Here is a 21,027-nt window from a genome sequence, read left to right as displayed (position 1 = left end):
AATATTGGATTAAGTCTTCTACTTTGCAATGTCTTGGTGAGGAGAAAGTCTTCCAGGAAAAGCAACAAAGGCTCTTTAGCTTTACAAACAGGCATGTTCAGTCGATACAAGCTTTGTCTGCTCTGTTTATCTGCCTCTCTATTGAAAAACGATGGTATCATCACAGGAGACAGCCTGGTCCCTATAGTGCTTTCCTTCTCTAGCAGAAGAAATGACTGGTATGTTTTGAAGAAATATATGGCTGAGCTTCAGGGACAGCTTCACATCTGTTTGAGCCCTAGCTGAGACAATTTTCCCACAGCAGGAGAAACATTTAATTCTATCGAAATGGAGAGGTGCTTTCCCCCACGCCCCCTGGGTTTAGCTAGATAGCAGTAGCATGGCTGCTGATTTTCATTTCAATCAGAATTGTACAAGATCATTGACTAATTAGAATGGCAAAAAGAAAAAGACACATACAAAAAAAGGATCATTTTTCACCTACCCAGGAAAAAGAGATACTGTACTCTATTAAGAAAATGATTCTCATTCACCAAAATGACCACTTGAATTTCTATTTGGCACCACTTGCCCTGATAGTCAGTCTTTAGAGTCCATCCAGCAATTTTTTTGATGGAAATCCATATGCATAGAGGTTTATTTTCTATTCACAAAAAAAAAATCACAACAGTCTGAAGCATGGGACACATGATCTCTGCTGGGTAAGCTATATATTTATTTTAAAAACCAACCTCAGAAAGTTTGGTTGTGCTCAAACCACCATGGCATAAAAATCATAAAAGCCTTATTGATGCCAGCAGAATGTGGTGGTCTATCTAAACTAGGCTGGTTTGGGGTTTTAGTAATGGTTCTAAAGATGCCCCCCATAGGCCACATTCATAAAGAGAAAGTCAAGTTATTATTAGTAAGTCTGGGATCAACCGGATAGAGAATTTTCTCTGGTCTGAATGTCCTGCTGTGATGGAGACACAGTCATTTCTCGAGGCAGCATTAGCAGCAGTGACACAAAAAAGTAGAAATTGAAACAGAGGAGATAACAAAGAGCAGGAAGGGTCCTTAGAGATCACCTTGTTTAATTTCTTCACTTTACATGTAAGAAACTGAAGCCCAATGAAGTAAAATGTTTTGTACAAAGTCAGAAAGTTAACAGAACCAGAATTAGAATCTGGGCCTGTTGATTCTTAATCCAGAACCATGGTGTGCCTTAAGCACTTACTTCTTTGGGGGTAAATGGGACCTGAAGGGATGCCTCCTCACTCAAGGGGCCCAAAGACCTATTCTGAAATCTTCTATAAGAAAGATACATAACTACCTCTACTGTAAATTCCTCAAAGGGATCATATCCATTGTTTTCAAACTCAAATTGTATAGTTTCATTTCATAACATCAACCTATTTACAATAACTCTACTAATCGTTTATGCTTACCAAGACTTATTTACCCACTTAAAGATCATCTGAGCAAAAGGACAATGGATGAGATTATATGATTTGGCCATCTGTGAAGCATTCCAAGGGGGCCTGTTGGAGACCCCTGTTCTGTGCTACTCCTAGGCTATCGACCAAAACCTTCCAAAGGGTACTTCTTTCATCAAACCCAGAAATTCCTGATATTCTCTGGAGAAGCCTGTCCAAGCACTACAGAATTATTTGAGCGTGGCCTACATCTATGGTATTTTCTATGTATTTGTACTAGTCCACAGCACCCGGTAAAGCAATTGTTATATAATTAACACTTAATAAATATTGTTGACTGACAAGCTTCATTGGAAAACATGGCCTTTTTCTTTCTTCCAGGTTCCTTGGGCAAGGCAGAAGATAAATAAGATGGAAATGTAATTTGTTTTTGTTTATATGTCTGTAGAAAGTAAATATGGTGAGACAAGATTCAAGGAGCTTAAAGAAAATGAATTATTTTACATATTAGAGATACAATAGAAATTTTAAAAACTTATTGTTTTTACTTAAACATGTTGCACATGTTTAGACCTTGATTTGACTTAAAATCAACATAACAGCAAGAGCTATTCTAATTGCCGCCCAATCCTCTATGTCTCCAAAGAAACCAACAAATTATCTTTGGCATAAAATAACACCAAAGCCATACTCAATGTAGAAAAATTTCAACGGTCAATAAAGAATGATAGAATAACAGAATCCCAGAGTTGGAAGGGACTTTGGAAGTAATGTGGACCAACTCATAGCTAAATAGAAATCTATTCTACTATATTCCAACAAGTAGTCATCTGAGTCTCGCTTGAAAATTTCATTGACTGGGGAATTCGTTACCTCTTAAAGCAATCCATTCCTTTCTTAATTAGACCTAATTATTTTTCTTTCTATCAAACTGAAGCCAATGTCTCTCCAATTTCTATCCATTTCTGATATTTACAAACAGAAAAAAGTCCAATTCATCTTCCATGTGACAGTCCTCCAAATACTTGAAAATAGCAATCCAGTTTCCTCCATCTTCCAGGTCTTCTCTTCTCCAAATTATATATTCTTAATTGTTTCAATTGATTCGTGTATGACATGGTTTTGAGTTTCCTCATTATCCCAGGAGCTGTCTCCTGAATGCCTTCAGCTTAAGAATATCCTTTGCAAAATGTGGGGGTACAAGGGCATGGTAACAGAATCAGGTCAATAGCTTCCTAATTAACATTTCTGTCTCTAGTTAATCCAATCCTTCCTCCATACAGCTGCTAACACTGATATTCCTAAAACACAGATTTGATCATATCATTCCACTGCTCCAGAAACTGCAGTGGTTCTTTGGCTTCTAGGTTAAATTACAAACTCCTCTATGGGGCTTTAAAAGTTCTTCACAGTCTGGCTCCAGATTTATGGCTCTCTTTTACATGCTCTATGTTCCAGCCAGGTTGGCTTGCTTGCTGTTTGTTGTTACCTGTACTCAACATGTTGAATTCATATCATCCTCCCTGCTCCCTTAGAATCCCCAGCCTTCCTTTAAAGCTGAGTTCAGGTGCTGAGACTGGAAGCCAAACCTGATCCCCTACAAATGTCCTACTATCTAAAATTACTTTATATATACTTTGTATTTAACTTTATAAGTACATATTGTTTTCCCTTAAAAGGAAGTTCTTTTGGAGGCAAAGGGTGTTTTGTTTTTGTCTTTGTGTCTTTGGAACATAGGAAACATGGGGCAAATATTGGGCATGTAATAAATGCTAATTTATTTTTTTTATTCCTCCTATAGCCATTCAAATGCTAAAAACATTTATCATGACTCCCACTCTCACCCTATCTTGTCTTTAGTCTCTAAGCTAATATTATCAACTTTCTTCAACCAATTCTTAAATAGTATTATTTTCAGGCTCCTCAGCATCCCAGCTGCCATTCTCTGAATGTTCTACATTGTGCTTCATAAATTTTATTTTATGTCATGAGAAACCTTTTGGCCCATTTGAAACCTGTGGACTCCTTCTCAGAATAATATTTTAAATGCATAAAATAAAATAAGGATTATAAAGGAAACCAATTATGGTAAAAGAAAAATGTATTTTTCCCCTATTATATTCCATAGACTCTCTGATACTGATCCACAGATACCTTAGGAATCTATGGGACCCAGGTTAAGAATCCCTGCTACACAACTTCCCAATGTCCTTCCTGAAATGTGACACCTGAAATTGAGTACTTTAGATGTAGTCTATAATACAGCAGAGCTATCATTTCCCCCTTTCTGGACACCGTGCTTCTTTTAATGAACTCTAAGGTCACATTTAAATCTTTTTTGGTTAATGTGCCACATTCTCGTGTCAACTTCTAGGAACTCAGAACACATTTTCCCCACAGAAGCGATGTTATAAATTGAGGCCCATATTCACGAGCTGGCTTACAAAAGCATTTTAAAGGCCATAATGTAATTGAAATGTACATTTACAATGAAAACTTTAAGTAGCCAATACTTTTGCCATATGAAGAATTATGCAAAATGGGAAACACTGAATAAAAATCAGTCTTGGTTTTTGGTTAATGTATCCTGAATAATGACACTGAAAGAAAGTTAGCTTCAATTAGAAAATTCAAGACATAGGAGATAGAGACTTCTGTTAAGGTGCTGCTAAGAAGTTGTGGACATTTTCAAGAACCTCAGAGTTTGGTGAAACTAGATTCACTTGCTTTTTCTTGATATAAATATCATCATAAATATGAATCTTATACTCCTCAGCCATGATTATATTTATGTTTGGACTCACATGGAATAAAAAAAGAAAAAAAAAGCAGAAAAGTAGAAGATGCAGAAATGTTCTAACATAACTGGACAACAGTTGGAAAAAAAGAGGAGAAAAGCTTTAAAAAGCATAAGTGATAAAGATAGAATTAATGTAGTTATGTGAGAAGGAAATTAAAGAAATGGTGCATGAGTTGGAAGAAAGAAAGCAGCATGGAAGGCATATAGGATCACATAGTTCCCTAACCCAGACATCAAATGATACAGTTGGGCCAAAGCAAACAAGAAGTTGGTCCAGAGCCAACAAAAAAATATAGCATTTAGTGAACAAAGAAAAAGGATGGTGTTATTCAAATATATATATACATACATATGTATGTATGTATGTATATATTTGCAAAATATAAAAATATATATTTATTTTATATATATTTGTAAAATATACACATACATGTATTCATATGTATATATATACATACATATGTATGTATATATATGGAGAGGGACAGGGAGAGAGAGAGAGAGAGAGAGAGAGAGAGAGAGAGAGAGAAGTAACCGGTTCTGAGGGAATCCTTAAATAATTACAGCAGTAATGGTCTGGAACATTCTCTAATTTGACGTTATTTTCTAGAGGGTTAGGATTTCAAAAAATCTTCACAAATGAGCATAGGAACTTCATATTGTATATACACAATACATCAGTAGATGAAAGTAGTAAGATTGAGAATAGATGTGGCAACCATCTGCATAAAGGTATAATAGGGGTTGAGCACATATGCAGATCTCATCTTCTTGATAAGAGCATATGTTCAAATGGAGGGTGATTTGGAACTGCTTCCAGGAGAATCAAGATGGTATGTGAGGGAAGTACATGAGTAGACATTCTGTAACTGGTTCTTCTTGGACTACCACATGGCTGGGAGATACCATTTTTCAGCAGCTGCTAAACTAGAGTTTTCATAATTTTTAATGAGCCGGAGTCATTTTTCTCTCCCTCTCCCTCAAATACATGTGTGTCTAGGGCTGAGGTGACTCCACCTATGGCATCTGGTAAGACAATAATGTAAAGAGAAGACCCATGAGGCTATCCCTTTCCCTCCAGGCCATATGGTCCCCAAGAAATGGGGCCTTTGGGGCTCTTTCAAACATCTTCTCCCATTCTCAATGCAGGGACTGGAACCTCCAACTTTTTGAATTTCAAAGGCCAGGAGTTTGAGCCATAGGAATCCAGGAATCCAGGCCAAATGTTAGCCAGGCCTGATCCTGAGGACCCCTTAGAAGCAGAGTTAGAATGACCTGAGGCCCAGGTGTCCACAATAATGCCCCCCTTTGGAGGGTGAACTTGGTGTGATCAATACTATATAGGAATGGATCTAAAGTCTTAGCCTAATCACACATTCCACCCCTGTAAATGCCCAGACAGTGTTGGTTTAGAATGAATTATGCCCCCGAGGTGATGGGGAAATACTTGAAATTTGTTTTGCTATATCATTTTTGAAATAAATATTCTTTTGAAAAAGCTACTCTTTGTTAAGCAGTTAAATATAACTGAAGTCATATTTATATTTATATTTGGGTCTCTTAATAGAGGAAACAGAATTGCTGGAAGTTTGAGTTGACCGCAGAGAAAAGTGACACTCATAAACCCTCCAAAATACATGAGAACTTTTGGGTGCGGGGAGTGTATGTGGAAATATATCCTACTTGGTTTTGAGAGAGTAGGGTCAGAGCATCTGTGTAACAAAGATTATAATTAAGGCTTCTAGGATGATAAAATCACTAAGGAGGACAATATATCCATGGAGGGGGGAAAAATACTTTCAAGACAGATTCTCAAGTAACACCCTCACTTAGGGGACAGAAAGAGTGGTTTGCAAAGTAGGGGAAGCAAGAGATCAATGTCACTGATGGAGAAAATAGTAAGAAAAGGGGCATGATCACCAGTGTGCAATGATGCAGAAAAGCCAAGGAGGATGCAGACTGAGGAAATCCATTGGATTTGTCAGTTAAGAAGTCACTGGCACCCTCAAAGACAGCAGTTTTACTATAATAGTGGTATGTCAGATTTCAGCATTTTAAGGACTGAGCAGGTACTGAGCAAGTAGGGCAAATGAATATAGGCAACTCTTCCTGGAATAAGATGATAGCTTGATCAATAGAAAGGCCAAGGCATTTGTGTATATATTTATGTTTGTGATTTTATGTATCCGTTAGGATAGGAAGACTGAATGTATTTGTAGGTAGACTAGAAGAAGCCAGAAGAGAAGACTGAAGATGAAAGAAAGGGAATTATGAAAGGGGAGGGGGGGATGTCTCTGGTGTCCTAAAAGAGAATGGAATTAGGCCTTTTCTTCCTTTTCTATCATGAAAATGTCCTTCAAATAGAAAACAGGGAAACAAAGAACTAAAATAAAGAGATACTAAGAAAGCACTTGATTCTTTAAATTGAATCAAATCTTTAGCTTCAGCCATATTATATTCCAGCGACTGATTCTGTTTCAGTATGAAGAACTTAAAACATACATACACAGATACACACACACACACACACACACACACACACAATTATAATTCCCATGCCTGGGAAAAAGTGGAAAGCAGGTGGGCAAAAATTAAGTTTAGAATATCTTACACCATATGTAAGAATAAATTAAAAAGACATGTGACCTGGATACTGAAGTTCATCACACATACGTGTGTGTGTGTATGTGTGTGTGTGTGTGTGTGTGTAATAGAACACAATCAAGTTCCCAGTGGTGGCTAGGTGGTGAATTATTAAACTAACAAGGGATGGAAGAGATCATAAAAAGAAACATAGACAGTTTTGTTAACATGAAATTAAAAATTTTTATGAAAGCAAAATTCAAGCACTTAGGATAAACAGGAAAATGGACAAATTGGGGGAAAAAAAAAACATTGTACTGAATATCTCATAATGGATATGATAGACCAGATATATAGGTAAGAACTACTAGAAATATATAAAACCAAAAAACATTCCCCAAAAGATAAGTCAAAGGATATTCTCAAAAGAATTGCAAACTATTAACAAGCATATGAAAGAATGCTCCAAATCACTAATAAGACATTTAAAATCAAATTAACTATTAAGTTTCAAAGAACACCCAAATAGTTGCCGAATATGACAAAAGATGGGAATGGTCAATATCAAAGGGGATATAGAAATACAGGAACACTAAGGTATTGTTAATAGGGTTGTGAATTGGTCCAACCATTCTAGAAAGAGTTTTTAAATTATGCTAAAAAAAATAACTAAAATGTGTTTACTCTTTGGTCTAGAGATACCACCACCAGCCATATGCCTCAAGAATGTCAATGATTAAAAAGTCAGGCCCCATATACACCAACATGTATAGAGTGGACCTTTTTTGTGGTAAGCAAAAAATTAGAAGGGGAAAAAAGTAGATGGTCAGTAATTGGGGAATGGCTGAACATAATGTGGCAGATGAATGTAAAACACCATTACTACAAAAATTTGGAGACTTGGATGAACTGTACAAAATGAAGTAAACTGAACCAAGAAAATAATAAATATAGTGAAAACAACATAAATAGGAGTGACGGCAATCAAAACTATATCTCATGGAATTATAATGACCTAGTTTATGGCCCAGCAAACATATAAGGAAATACCTTCTTATCTCTTTGTAGAGGTGGAGGGAAGTCCTATTGTTCAGGAACACTGAGTATGTTATCAGACTTTTTTGATGTGTTGGTTACTTTTGCTGAAACATTTGGTTTCCCCTCTTTTAAAATCTTTCTCATAAAAGATCCCTTGCTGGGAGGGCAGAAATACAGTAGGAAATAAGTGATATAAAAACCAAGTATATCAATAAAACAGCAATTTAAAAAATAATTAGAATTCTCCAAAAAAATGGAATGGGCAGCTCTGAGGTATTCACTGCCTTTTAGTCAGTTAGCATTTTTAAGTGCCTACTATGTGTTAGGCACTGTATTAAGCACTAAGACGTGTTCAAACACAAGCTACACTTGTCAAGGATGTTGTAAAAAGCACCCCTACACAGGTTAGGCAGCTGGACTTGCTGACCTTTAAGGCTTCTTCAAATTCTAAGCTTTTATAATTGGGCTGACAGATACAGAAAGTCAGAACATGGACTGAGGAAAGGAGTCGATGAGCTACAGCTCACCTGCTAAAGCTCTGAATCCTCAGAAGGCTGGTGTGAGCTCAAGTGCCCTAGAACCTTAATGAGGCAGCTATCCCCATTCTGGAAGGAAATAGAAGATCTTGAAGAACCCTTCACACACACATGGAAATCGTGAGAGGTCATGAGGCATCACATCTCAAGCAGTGTCTAATTGATGTCCTGCCCACACAAGGCACTTCCACTGACTGTCTGAACCTACAGGTCTGCACTTACTAATGTAGTAAAAATAATAAAACAGCCCCCTATATTACAGCTCTATTGCTGAGTGTATGAGGTAGGGGCATTAATTGTGGGGAAAACGACAAAAGGGGGTTTATTTCTGGCTTTTAAGACCTTAGCCCGTGTCAGGTGCAACCAATTCTGGGAACAATGGGGATTGAGTGGGGTGGTTACTTGGCACACTCTAATGTGAGTGTCCTATGGTTTCATCAAACAGGCCCGAGGACTCCCATTGAGTACTGGGGAAATGCCTTCGCTCCTTACTTTTCCTGGGAATCCTGTGAATTTAGACCCAGGAGATTAGATACACAAAAGTTTAGGTGTCCCAATGTAATTGCACGTTGCACATCTTCTCAGAAAACAAGCAAGGGAAGGGAAGAATATTCATAATTATCAGTCATGTCTTCCAGTTAGAGGATGAGAGAGATGCAAACAGAGACAGAGTGGAAAAGGAAGGGAGAGAAAGAGGGGGGAGAGATGGAGAGACAGATGGAGAGGGGGAGAGACACAGATAGAAGGAAAGGGGGGAGAGAAGGGGAGACGGAGAGATAGATGGAGATGGGGAAATACAGAGAGAAGGAGGAGGAGGAAGGAGAGAGAGAAGAAGAAGAGGAAAAGGAAGAGGAAGAAAGAGACAGAGAGAAAGAAAGAGAGAGAATGAGAAAGAGAGAGAGAGAAAGAGAGACAGCATATTTGCAAGTCATATTGCTTGAAGAGGAAAATAAAAGTATGGTACATGTCTCAAACCTGGAAATCATTTTCTGTAATTATGTCACATTTGATGATCTTCAATTGTTCCACCTGAATATTATGCTTTGGCTAGTCAAAGGATACACTTTTCTAACAGCATGATAGGATTATTATGAACATATCCACATTCCAATTCAGGATATGAATATTTTAAGGTTAGAGGGTTTTTTGGTTTGTTTTTATTTTCAAATACACATTTGAATCTACACCCTGGACAAGTAAAAATGCTAAGAATATAGGCATACAGAAACATTTGCTGACAGAAAATGTGTGGGGTAACACGAAAGCACAGGGTTCCCCCAAAAGCTGCATCAGTTTCTTTGGAATTCCAGCATGTGTGTGAATCACAGCGCATGACTGCCCTTCCTTGTGTGTTTTCCTGCACAATTTTACAACGTAAATCACCATGTGGAGGACAAAATATTCCCTGCATAATATCAGCTGCAATTCAAACACTGTTTTACAGAATCCCAGAGAAACTGAGGCCCTTCATGCAGCAGCATACGGCTGGCCACACACTGGTTTTTGTAGTAATACATAATGTGATTCTGAAATAAAAGTGACAAACAATTTTTTAACACTGCATATGTTCAAAGCTCTCTGTCAAGCAGGGGGAGGGAAAAAAAAAACCTGCTTTGGCATAGGAAGCCAAAGTGCAATGGTTCCTTTGTGATCCATAATGAGAAAACAAGTGGAGATGTCTCTGACCTTGTCAAATTAGCGCCAAAGGAGGCATTCAGAACTGCTCCAGAGACTCAATGGGCATTTCTGCCCTGAATGCTTGGAGGATAATTTCCTACAGGATGGGACCTGATTCTTTTTTCTCTATGAGAGAATTCTATTCAGTTCTCTCAGAATACATTATGATTTTGGATGAGGAAGGGGTGCACAGTGGTGGTGGGTGTGGAGAAGTAAACAGGGGACTAGTTGGCTACTTGGGTGGGTTGCAGCAAATTAACCCAGTTTTCCTTAACTACTAACAGTTTGTTTAGATGGATGTCTGTTTCCAATATCACTCCTCTTAACTAATTTTGAAACTAAGTTTGTCTTCTGGCTGTAAATCACCAGAATTTAGTGTAATGATAATTTCAACATGCTAAGACACAACAAAACAACTCCAAAATTAGTTTGAATGTTTTTGTATGGTTGTTTCAGTTGTATCTGATTCTTCATCACCCCATTTTTAGGTTTTCTTGGCAAAGATACTAGAGTGATTTACCATTTCCTTCTCCAGCTCAATTTACAGATGAGGAAACTGAGACGAATAGGGTTAAGTTACTTGCCCAGGGTCACACAGCTAGTAAGTGTCTGATGGCCGATTTGAACTCAGGAAGCTGGGTCTCTCCCACCTAGCTGCCCTAGTTTGAGGTTGGGTTTTTCATCTGTAGCAAAGCTGTGAATGCCAGAGGTATATAAGCTGCATCTCAGCACTTTAACTAGTTAATATGGAGGCTGCAGTATGCAAAATGTTATGTTTCCTCCTGCAAGGGATGAGAACACAATATAGTGTAGGTGAGAGTGATATTTTCTGTTTCTTCCTACCCGTATGACTTTGGGCAGGTCATTTGACCTTGGCTAGCTTTAGTTTCCTCATCTGTAGAAGAAGGGGTTTGATTAGATGGTCTCTAAGGTCCTTCCCAACTCTGATTCTAGGATCCCATTACAGTATTTATTCCAGCCTTTTTGAGCTAATACATTATTAGCAATTTGGCAATTTGATTTGAAAGGAGGATCAGACTGCTACTAGAGGACAAATAACTAACTCTGTCTTAGAAAACTTTTCTTCTCCTATTAAATATCCCGGCTTTGTTTTTAATGCACTGGGACTGTGCCCAAGTGACCTGCACGAGACTTGACCCATTCATTAAGTCTGTCTCGTCTTGTGCTTACTCATTGCCTTCAAAGATGAATGAAAGGCTGCCCCATTGAAACGCTGCCCCCTGGGGCATAATAGGGTCTGTCTGAGGATGGGATTTGGAATCCCCTATAGAGTGCTTGAATGGGCAATGATGCTGGGAAATACCACTGCCAACATTCAGCCAGATGCAGCTGCATCCCGCCTCAGGTGTGTGTCTGGGCCTCCAATTTGTATAGCCTAGCTGTCCAGCCGCTTTAATTAGCAACCTTCAAAGTGTTTGACAAATCTGAATTATTGAATGCTATTCTCCCCACTCCAGGAGGGGGGAAGTTCCCTTGTAAATCATTCTGCAGATTTACAAAGGGGGTGGCACTATCCCCAGAATTTGGGTGGTGGGGCAGGCTCAAGAAAATAGACTCTACATTGTAGATTTAGGGCTAATTAGAAGGGCAGAATTAAATACATATACAGAGACACAAAGAGGCGGCTAGGTGGCGCAGTAGATAGAGAGCTGGGCCTACAGTCAAGTGTCATTTTCCTGAGTACAAATCCAGCCTCAGACACTTCCTACTTGTATGATCCTGGGCAAGTCATTTAACCATGTTTGCCTCAGTTTCCTCATTAGTAAAATGAACTGGAGAAGGAAATGGCAAACCACTCCAGTATCTTTGCCAAGAAAACCCCCAAATGGGGTCATGAAGAATCAGGAATGACTGAACAACAAAACGATTGCAAATCCTCAAAAACAACAAATAACAAGGTTTCCAATATGCTTTCCATAAAACAACCTTATGATATGGGTAACCACATAATTATCCCCATTTTACCGTCAAAGAAATTGAGGCACAGATAGGTTTGAGTGTCTTCTCCAGGGCCATATAGCTGTCAAGTGTTACAGCTAGACCTGTAACTCAGGACTTTCGAATGTAAGACCAGTATAGTATTTCCACTATACCAAGATGACTTTCAGCTAAGCCCCAAATCACTACTTCATGTTTAAGTTTAAAATGTTTACCAAAAATTCACTGAATTGCTACTCCAACATCAGATTTTGTAAAATTCTATCACCTGACCAAATGAGGTATAAATGAGATATGAGCTCTAGTTTTATATTGTGCATTATACAGAAATGACAACCCCCACAGAGTGTTTTAAAATGCTGAATGGGAAAAACGAGGTCTGACAACCTTCCTACAAAGCAGGCTGGGAAAGATAGCATGATATTAGGCCCTAACAGAGAGTGGAGGTCCAGATGTCTCCTTCTACTCACTCTTCTAGGAAAAACACATTCTATGAAATTAACCCCAGAGGCCAATAGGCAAATGCCAAATTGTTCTCTAGGGTAGTCCAATCCTGAATGTACTCGAAAAACATTGCTTAGGCAGACTTCCAGATTTAAAGGGGTATCTCATAAGAGAAGAATGGTTGGGGTGGGCCTAATTCTACAAGGAAAGATATTTTTAGATGCCATAGAAAATGAAGAATGCATGAAATTGCTTGATGGTGATTTAAACTGGCTACACTAACTTCACTGCAGATGGGGAGATTTGCTGCTCACTCCTCACTTCCACATCAGCACCTTTCTCTACTCACTTACTTGCCTCTAGAACGAAGTTACTCCTTGTGAAAACTGAAACTACTAAAAGCAATTCCATACATTTTTTATTTTGATGATTGCCCTGACTACGCTTTTATCATTGTTTGGAGGGTTCTAAGGCCCTGCTGGTGTCTGGTTGACAATCCACTGTCTAAATGTAGCTGAATATAAATGGGTGAATCTGAAGGTGCTTCTCTATATTTTTCGAAAATGTCTACAGTTTGTCATGAAACTTTCATTGCTGGGGGCGGAACCTGTAAATGTTGAAGGCTTTGTTTCTGCTCTATGAGGTGTCCAGTTTTAGGCCAAATGGAGCAATGCTGCCTGGGACACAAGGATTGAGTACAGCCTACTTCATGCTCTCTATCCTGGTCATTCGTGACGCTTATTAAAAAGCCAGAGGCACAGATTCAAGCTGCGTTTCACCTATAAAGATGTCCTACAGGACAATGTTCATGTCTAGCTATTGGCAGAGATCTTATATTGTCTTGAAGGATTGAAGAAACCCTACTCTGTGACAACTTAATAAATCAGCCAACCCTCATGCCAACTTGTTAAAGACAAATTAAGGCATGATAGGGAAAGAGAACCTGAAAAACTGCCCATGGAAAACAGCAACACCTGCTAATGGAGGGTGGAGGTAGGGGGGGAGTAGGGAACAAACCAAGGATATCCTTAAGCTGCTTCTGGGGAATCTGGAAGCAAAGCAGGACTGGGCTAAGGAAGGGTATACTTGGCGCACAACCACTGAGATGCAAAAGAGATCCATCTGGTAGCCTACAATTTTAATTAATTATTCTTGCCAATTAGGTGCACAGCTTACTTTTTTTCCTTGCTGCTTAAATACGTGACCTCTTTGCCTCAGTTTCTCCATCTACGAAATGAAGAGGTTGGACTCAGCTTCCAAGGTCCCTTCCAATGCTAAATCTAGATTCTTGTGGCACTACCAGCACTTATTAAATTTCATTGTCCTGGCTCAAAGCTCAGTCACTAGTTACAGCTCTCCATTTTGAATACAATTAGTAATACCTTACATATACACATAGATTTATGCTTGTTATGCATATTATTATTTCCTTACAACAGCCTAGTGAGGTAGGCAAGTAATGCCAATATTGATCTCATTTTAGAGAGGAAGAAATTAAAGAGGTTAAGAGACTTGTCCAAGTTCATAGAGATAATAGCACTGAACTGTGTCTGCTTCCTATGAATCCAATGCGCTTTTCACTAGTCCAAGTTGCTTAATTAGCCTGGTCAAGTGAAAACTTTATTAATTAAACAGAAAAACAAAATTAAGCATCATTCCACAGAGATCTAGAACTTAAAAGGTATTTTATTTGGTGACATGTCAAGCAGGAACAGCCATATGCCAAGAATCTCAACAAACTAAGTTCAATGAGAACAAGGCATGAATACCAAATTTCTGCTTTGACTATAGGAAGAGTGACCAGCCAAGGAAGAATTTATGCTATATTTATTCATCCCTTTAAGTATGAAAATGATTTCTTGGAAGTACTACAAATGTGTCTGACAACTTGAGTAGGTTACAAAAGCGAAAATGATGACAATTTTCAAATAGAACTTCTTCCCTTACACTAACGCTCAACAATCTAAGTTAAATGAGACCAAGACGTGAATACCAAATTTCTGCTCTGACGATGGGAAGAGTGACGAGTGAAGGAAGAACTTATACTATATTAATTCATCCCTTTAACCATGATAATGATTTCTTAGAACTACTACATATGTGTTTGACAATGACAATAGGCTACCAAAGTGAAAATGATAAGAATTGTCGTATACAACTTCTTTCTTTACACTAACACAATGGCAGAAAGTGGTTTCTCCTTAAAGCATTTCACTTTGATTTTTTTATGTGTGTGTGTGATGGCAGAGCTGGGGCATAGAGTTAAAAAAGAAATGAATATATTTCTTCAAAAAATCAATTTTTGTAGCCTTGATCTATAAACATACCATTTATGATCAATTCATTGGGAAAACACTATAAGCATAAAAGCAATGTTTATTTGAGTAATGTCTCCTTTGTAAAACAAACAACAAAGACAATGAAGACGGAAAGGAAATTGCAAAGGGACTATCTTGGAATTTCTATTAATACTGATTTTCTAAATGTCACACAAAAGCAAAAAAAATCTACTGGGGAATTATTAATTTGGGTAGTAAATATCAGCAAAGGAATATCAAAGAATCTATGATTTTCTCAGGGAAGGAAATTAACAGTATAGGAATTCCCTCCAGCAAAGTAGATTCCCCAGTCCTTCTATGATTTAGTAGATAAATTTAGGGAATTACCTGAAGCACATAAAAGTTGAGTGATTTGTCCAAGGTCACATAGTTAGTAAGCATCAGTGGCAAAATCTGAACCCACTTCTTCCTGACTTCCTGACACTAGTTGGTTACTTAGACATTTTCCCCCTCCAGTAGCACCAGTATAAATGATGGATTTGAGCAGATCTCTTAACTTCCCGCTCATGAGCCCCAGAAGATTTTTAAGTGGCTGGTCTAGGTTAGGAGGTCAATCCATGCCCATAGGAACAAAGCGTAGCTAAGTGGCCCCCAAGGGGACTGAACTCATGACCATGGTCTTCTCAGAACTACCATCTAACAAGGGAGCTAACTAGGGCATCTCTAACAGCTAGACTTAGTACACTTATTTATTTATCTATTTCAGGAGGAAAAAAAGCTACTAATATAGCAATTAGAACTCAAATTTGAATTGTCAGATTTGCCCCTTAAAAAGAAAGGGGGAAAGCAGCTAGAAAAGCACAGCCAGATGGTCCTTCCTTCTGTCTGAAATTTCTGATGTTCTTACCTGTTTTAGAGATACTGACACTGAGGCAATTAACAGATCACTGCACTGCTGCCCCTTTAAACAAAGTAAAGCATCCAGAAACATTCCATCTCAAGAGAGCACGGGAGGCTTACCTAGCCAATGATGCATTTCCATAAAATACATCCTTCCTCTATAGATTAAGAAAACTATCTACAGACCCAAATAACCACTAATACAATCCTTTCATTAGGATAACAGTATAACCCTAATAAGCTTGTACAGAGGTCTAGGAAGAAAAAAAAATCCTCGAAGAAAAAAGCACTAAATTGCACATCCTTTGAAATCTGCTTGCTATCATAATATGTAAATTGCCAAATGTCTGAAATTTAAGGCTCAGAGTTGCCTCCAGTTATTTTGTCACTTCCTTCCCTTCAGCATTTCTCCAGTCCAACTGCTGAATACAGCCCATAAGATTGTTTTAAATGAAAAGAATAGGAGGCATGGAGAGTACTCTGTTGGAAGCATTTTGTTTCATTTAAAAAAAAAAATCACCACCGTGACAGCTTAGCTGGAAGAAATCCAGGACTTTTGAAATCTCCCACTAGGATCTAACATTAAGGAAATAGCTAGTTACAACTAAAAAAAAATACTAAAGGGAGTGTAGGATACCTGCAAATTAATGAACACAGAGTACACCCTGCCTGTAAAGATGTTGGTTGCAAGGCTGTTGTGAACTTTATTTCTGACCAAATCATGACAACAAAAACGAGTCCATACCTGTTTCTTATTCAGAACAAAATCCATCTCATGCTTCCTCTATGCAACCTTCAGCACAAAGAATCAGATCAGGGTGCAGCTAATCTGGTCATTCCATGTTTCTTTACAATCAGTATCAATTGGTACAGTCAACTCAACCTCATGGCAAGCCACCATGATTGTTCAAGTGATATGCTACTTGGACAGTGGGGCTTGGAGGCTATGGCTCGTAGCCCTGTCTCAGCACTGAGAATCGGCAATATATTTACAGAATTCATTTCATTTCACATTTATATATCAAGTATCAAAAGTTGTGCTCACAAGCAGATTTTTTTTTCCTACCTCATGATGATTTCTGTTCAGCCATTCCTTGATGGTGGTTAGGGCAATGATTGCAGCTGGCTCATTTGGAAATCCTGCATGAAGAGCAAAGACCAAAACAAAATAGAATTAATCCAGGGTAGAAAATGTTTTGCTCATATAAATGCATCTCTAATAAAATCAGAACAAATTTATTGAGGGCATACTATGTGAAGAGCATTGTGGGGGGATAAAAAGACATATAAGACATGGTTGCTACCCTCAGAAAGTTTGTAATCTGGCTGTGGACACAGAACAAATTATTGTGAACATTAAAACAAATTAAAATAAAAAAAATTAAAAATTTAAATAGCAGCACAAAGCAATGTGAGCTATCACTGGATGGTGTGATTAATTACTCGATCCACTCTACTGACAATTAGTACTACAGGAATTCAGAGGAGAGATTGATCACTTCTGGCAAGAGTCATCTGGGAAGACATTAAGCAAGTGGCAGGATTGGGGCATCATTTGGAAGGATGGGAATGATGTGTATAGTCAGAGAGAATGGCAGATCAAGATTATATGTGGGTGTGGATGTGTGCCTAGGCACATAGCCATGGTGTCCTGACAAGCACTTGAAGTACTAAGGTTGATTTTAGAAACAGAAACAGTCATCAGTCCTTCCACTTGATCAGAGGTTTTCATGACGAAAATGTTTTACATCTGGACCTAGGACAGGGAATGCTAAAACGCCCATTGTAGACATATTTAGTCTTCCTCTCTGAAGGAATTTAGTACACTATAATGGGAAAAGAAAAGTTTTGCAGCTTAAAAAGACCAACAACAAGCTTTCTACAGTGTGATAACTATTTCTACCAATTCCAGTTTTCTCAAAAGTACCAAAAGTACACTAAAATGTGAATTATATGCCTTACACCATTATAACTATTCATTTTCAGTGTAGCTTCCACAGCGGGAAGAAAGTTATAAAGTTTTCTGCTTTTGCAGGCACAAAATCATAAAGTTGTTCTGTTTTGTTACCTTAGGTGGGGAGTTGAAATAAGAAATATGGGGAACACACTGGGGTGTGTGGAAATTCTAAGGTTCTTTTTCCTTGTTCTCCCTCATCTCTCCATGCCATGGTGCCACATTTACCTTATCTTGGAGGAGAGGATGAAGGAGGCTAACTTAAATTGGAACAAAAGAAAAGGAATGATATAAAATGAGAAAGTATGGAAAAAATGCTGGCTCTGGAGCCAGAGGACTTAGGTTCTAATACCACCTCTGCTTTTCTTCTCCCATATTCTATAAATATTCTGTGAACATTGTCATGAATCTATAACCAATCAATCAGTCAGCACTTATTAAGTGTCTACTCTGTGCCAGGCACTGTGCAGAGCACTGGGGATACAAAGAAAGGCCAAAAGTGATCCTTGCTCTTCTCCAGGAACTCACAGTCTAACAGGGGAGACAACATACCAACAAAGTCATGAGTGCAATCTGAATACAGGATAATTTGGAAAAAACAGAGGGAAGGCACGAGCATTAAGGGTGACCAAGAAAGACTTCTTGTAGAAGGTAGGATTTTAGCTACAGCTCGAAAGAAGCTAGAGACTAGGAAATGGAGATAAGAAAGTGTTCTAGGTAAGGGGAATAAATAGCCAGTAAAAATGTCGGGAGGTGGGAGGTGGAGTCTCCTGTTTGAGGATATCAAGTTGGTCCCTCAATTGAAGAATGCATGTGGGGATTCAAGATTTAAGAAGTTTGATAATGATCATCTGCATTAATAATCAGGTGAAGATTATAATTGCCTAAGGAGGTACTTTATAGACAACAAATAAAGTCAATTATTAGTTATTTGTGAGTGAAATGACAACTTCACAGATTTTCAGAAACAGTTCTACCTCCACATATGTCCTGCCACTTAGCCATGTCCTAAGGCATAAATAGTAGGAACAGGAAACTAGCATGAGGAAGTTCCCTTGAGTGAAAGGAAAGTGTAAGAAAGATTTCCTTGCATTCTCATTGCAGTTCTGTCTCTAGAGTCAGGACAAAGAATTGGTGTGCCTGGATCAAAGCTTGGAAATCACTCTTCCTCTGGCCATGGGAAGTGCTTCAAAAGAATCTTTTAAATCTTTTAAAAGAATTTAAAATTAGCCTACTCTTGTCTCTGATACAGATGAGAACATTAAAGTCTAGAAAACATTTAGAATTGCCAATTGCTTTGTTTCTGTGATATTCTTATTCACTAGCACCAACAACCAAGTTTGACTACAGTGGCAAAAAAAAAAATCTAAAATTTTATTTCTACAATCCCCAAATGACTATTTTTGAAACAAAAATGTGAGAGTCTTTATGACAATAAAATGTGAGACAACATGAAAACAATTATGTACAACCATTATTTATAAAATATAAATTGGAGATAGTCAACAGAGGAAAGGCACTAGCATTAAGGACTGAGCAAAGCTTCCCCTAGAAGTCTCTTACCTGAGACTTGAAGGAAGCCAGAAAGCAAAGAAAAAGGGGGAAGAACATTCTAAGCATGGGGGACACTCAGTGAAAATTAAAAGAGTAAGGAGATTCAGTGTGTTGTGTTGGGAACAGCAAGCAGGTCAGTGTTTCTGGATTATAGAGTATATGGGGGCAAGATATATGAAGACTAGAAAGGTAGGAAGAGACCAAGTTATAAAGGACTTTGAAAGTCAGACAGTATTTTATATTTATTCCTAGAGATGAGAGAAAAACACAGGAGTTTATAGGAAAGGGGAGTGACATGGTTAGACCTGAGCTTTAGGAAGATTGATTTGACATATGCATGCAGGATGGCCTGGTAGAGACTTGTGGGAGGAAGACTAACCTACAATATATTGGAAGTGAAAGGTGATGAGGGCCTATATCAGGATGGCGGCAGTTTCAGAAGAGAGAAGGGGGCATATATGAGTCATGTCATAAAGGTAAAAGCAAAAGACCTTGGCAACAAATTGGACATGGAGGTGAGAGAGAAAGGAATAGAGGAGGATACCTAGGTTATGAGCCTGGAAGACTGGGATGATGATCATGTATTGAATAATAATAGGGAAGTTAGGAAGAGTGGAATTTTTGGTGGGGAAGAGAGGAGATGGTGATAATGAATTCTATTTTGGATATGTTGATTTCAAGATGCCTAGTAGGCAATTGGAGAAGTGTTTAGAGAAAAGTAATAGATGGATAAGTATATCTGATAATCATTAACATGGACAATTGAATCCATGGGAGCTAATTATATTACTAAATGAAAGAGTAAGGGAAAGAGAAAAAGGCCCAGGACAGAGCACAGAAGAGTATCTGCTGTTCTCCAGTGTAACCTGGAGAAATATCCAGTAAAGGAGACTGAGAAGAAACAATCAGACAGGCAGGAGAACCTTGACAGAGTATTGTCAGAGAAACCAAGAGAGAAGACAGTATAAAAAAGAAAAGTGTGATCAACAGTGTCACAGGCTAAAGAGATGTCAAGAATAATGAAGACTGAGAAAAATGTCATTAAATTTGGTACTTAAAGGATTATTGGTAACTTGGAGAGAGCAGGTTCAGTTGGATGAGATTAGAGCCAGATTGTAATGAGTTCATAAGAGATTAAGAACAAAGGCAGCAAAGGCACTGATTATAAATGGCCTTCTCAAGGAGTTTAGTCACAAAAAAAGGATAGATATGTGAAAACAGCTGGATAGATCAAATGAGATTTTTTGGCTTCTCTTTGCCTGTGCTTTTTTTCATTTTTGATTGTTGTTTCATTTCTATAACTATTGCTTCTAGCACTGTATCAAATAAGGACATACTTGCTTTACCCTGGTATCATTGGAAAAGGTTTTACACTACAAATAATGGTAGCTCTTAGTTTTAGGTAGATACTTTTGATCATATTAAGTCAATATCTTTTTATTCCTATGCTTTTTAGTGTTTTAATATAAATGAAGTCTATATTTGGTGAAATGACTTTTTTGTTCCTATTAATATAACAATGTGATATTTATTATTTTCTTTATTGTGATTTATTGTATTTATAATTTTCTCAATATTGAGAGATGGTATATCATTTCAGATAGAGACTTGGCCTTGGATCCAGAAGGACCTAGGTTCTAAACTTGCCTCTGAATAAACACTAATTGCAAGAGGCTACTTAACTTCTCAGTGTTTTCAGCAACTCTCTAAGACTATAAGTCATAGGGAAGGTAATAACTTGCATTGGTTGAGGAAGATTCTCAAGTATGAGGCTGCTATACCAGTTAAATCTCAAGTCCATTCTGTCTCTTTCAATCCCACAACTGGATCAATCCTGAATTCCTGGTATAAATCCAGGATAGTTATAGTGATTTTTAAAAATGTTATT

General features: G+C 37.9%; 1 protein-coding gene across 1 annotated transcript in view; it reads right to left on the bottom strand.

Moving 5' to 3' along the window:
• Positions 1–21,027, bottom strand: part of MACROD2 (mono-ADP ribosylhydrolase 2) — a 2,244,457-nt gene that overhangs the window by 667,216 nt on the left and 1,556,214 nt on the right. The window contains 1 exon segment of the mRNA XM_036750299.1: positions 16,698–16,771. Coding sequence (XP_036606194.1) covers positions 16,698–16,771 — 74 coding nt within the window.

Source organism: Trichosurus vulpecula, chromosome 3 (assembly GCF_011100635.1).
Source record: "Trichosurus vulpecula isolate mTriVul1 chromosome 3, mTriVul1.pri, whole genome shotgun sequence".
NCBI classification, from domain to species: domain Eukaryota; kingdom Metazoa; phylum Chordata; class Mammalia; order Diprotodontia; family Phalangeridae; genus Trichosurus; species Trichosurus vulpecula.
This window is presented reverse-complemented; position numbering and strand designations above follow the sequence as displayed.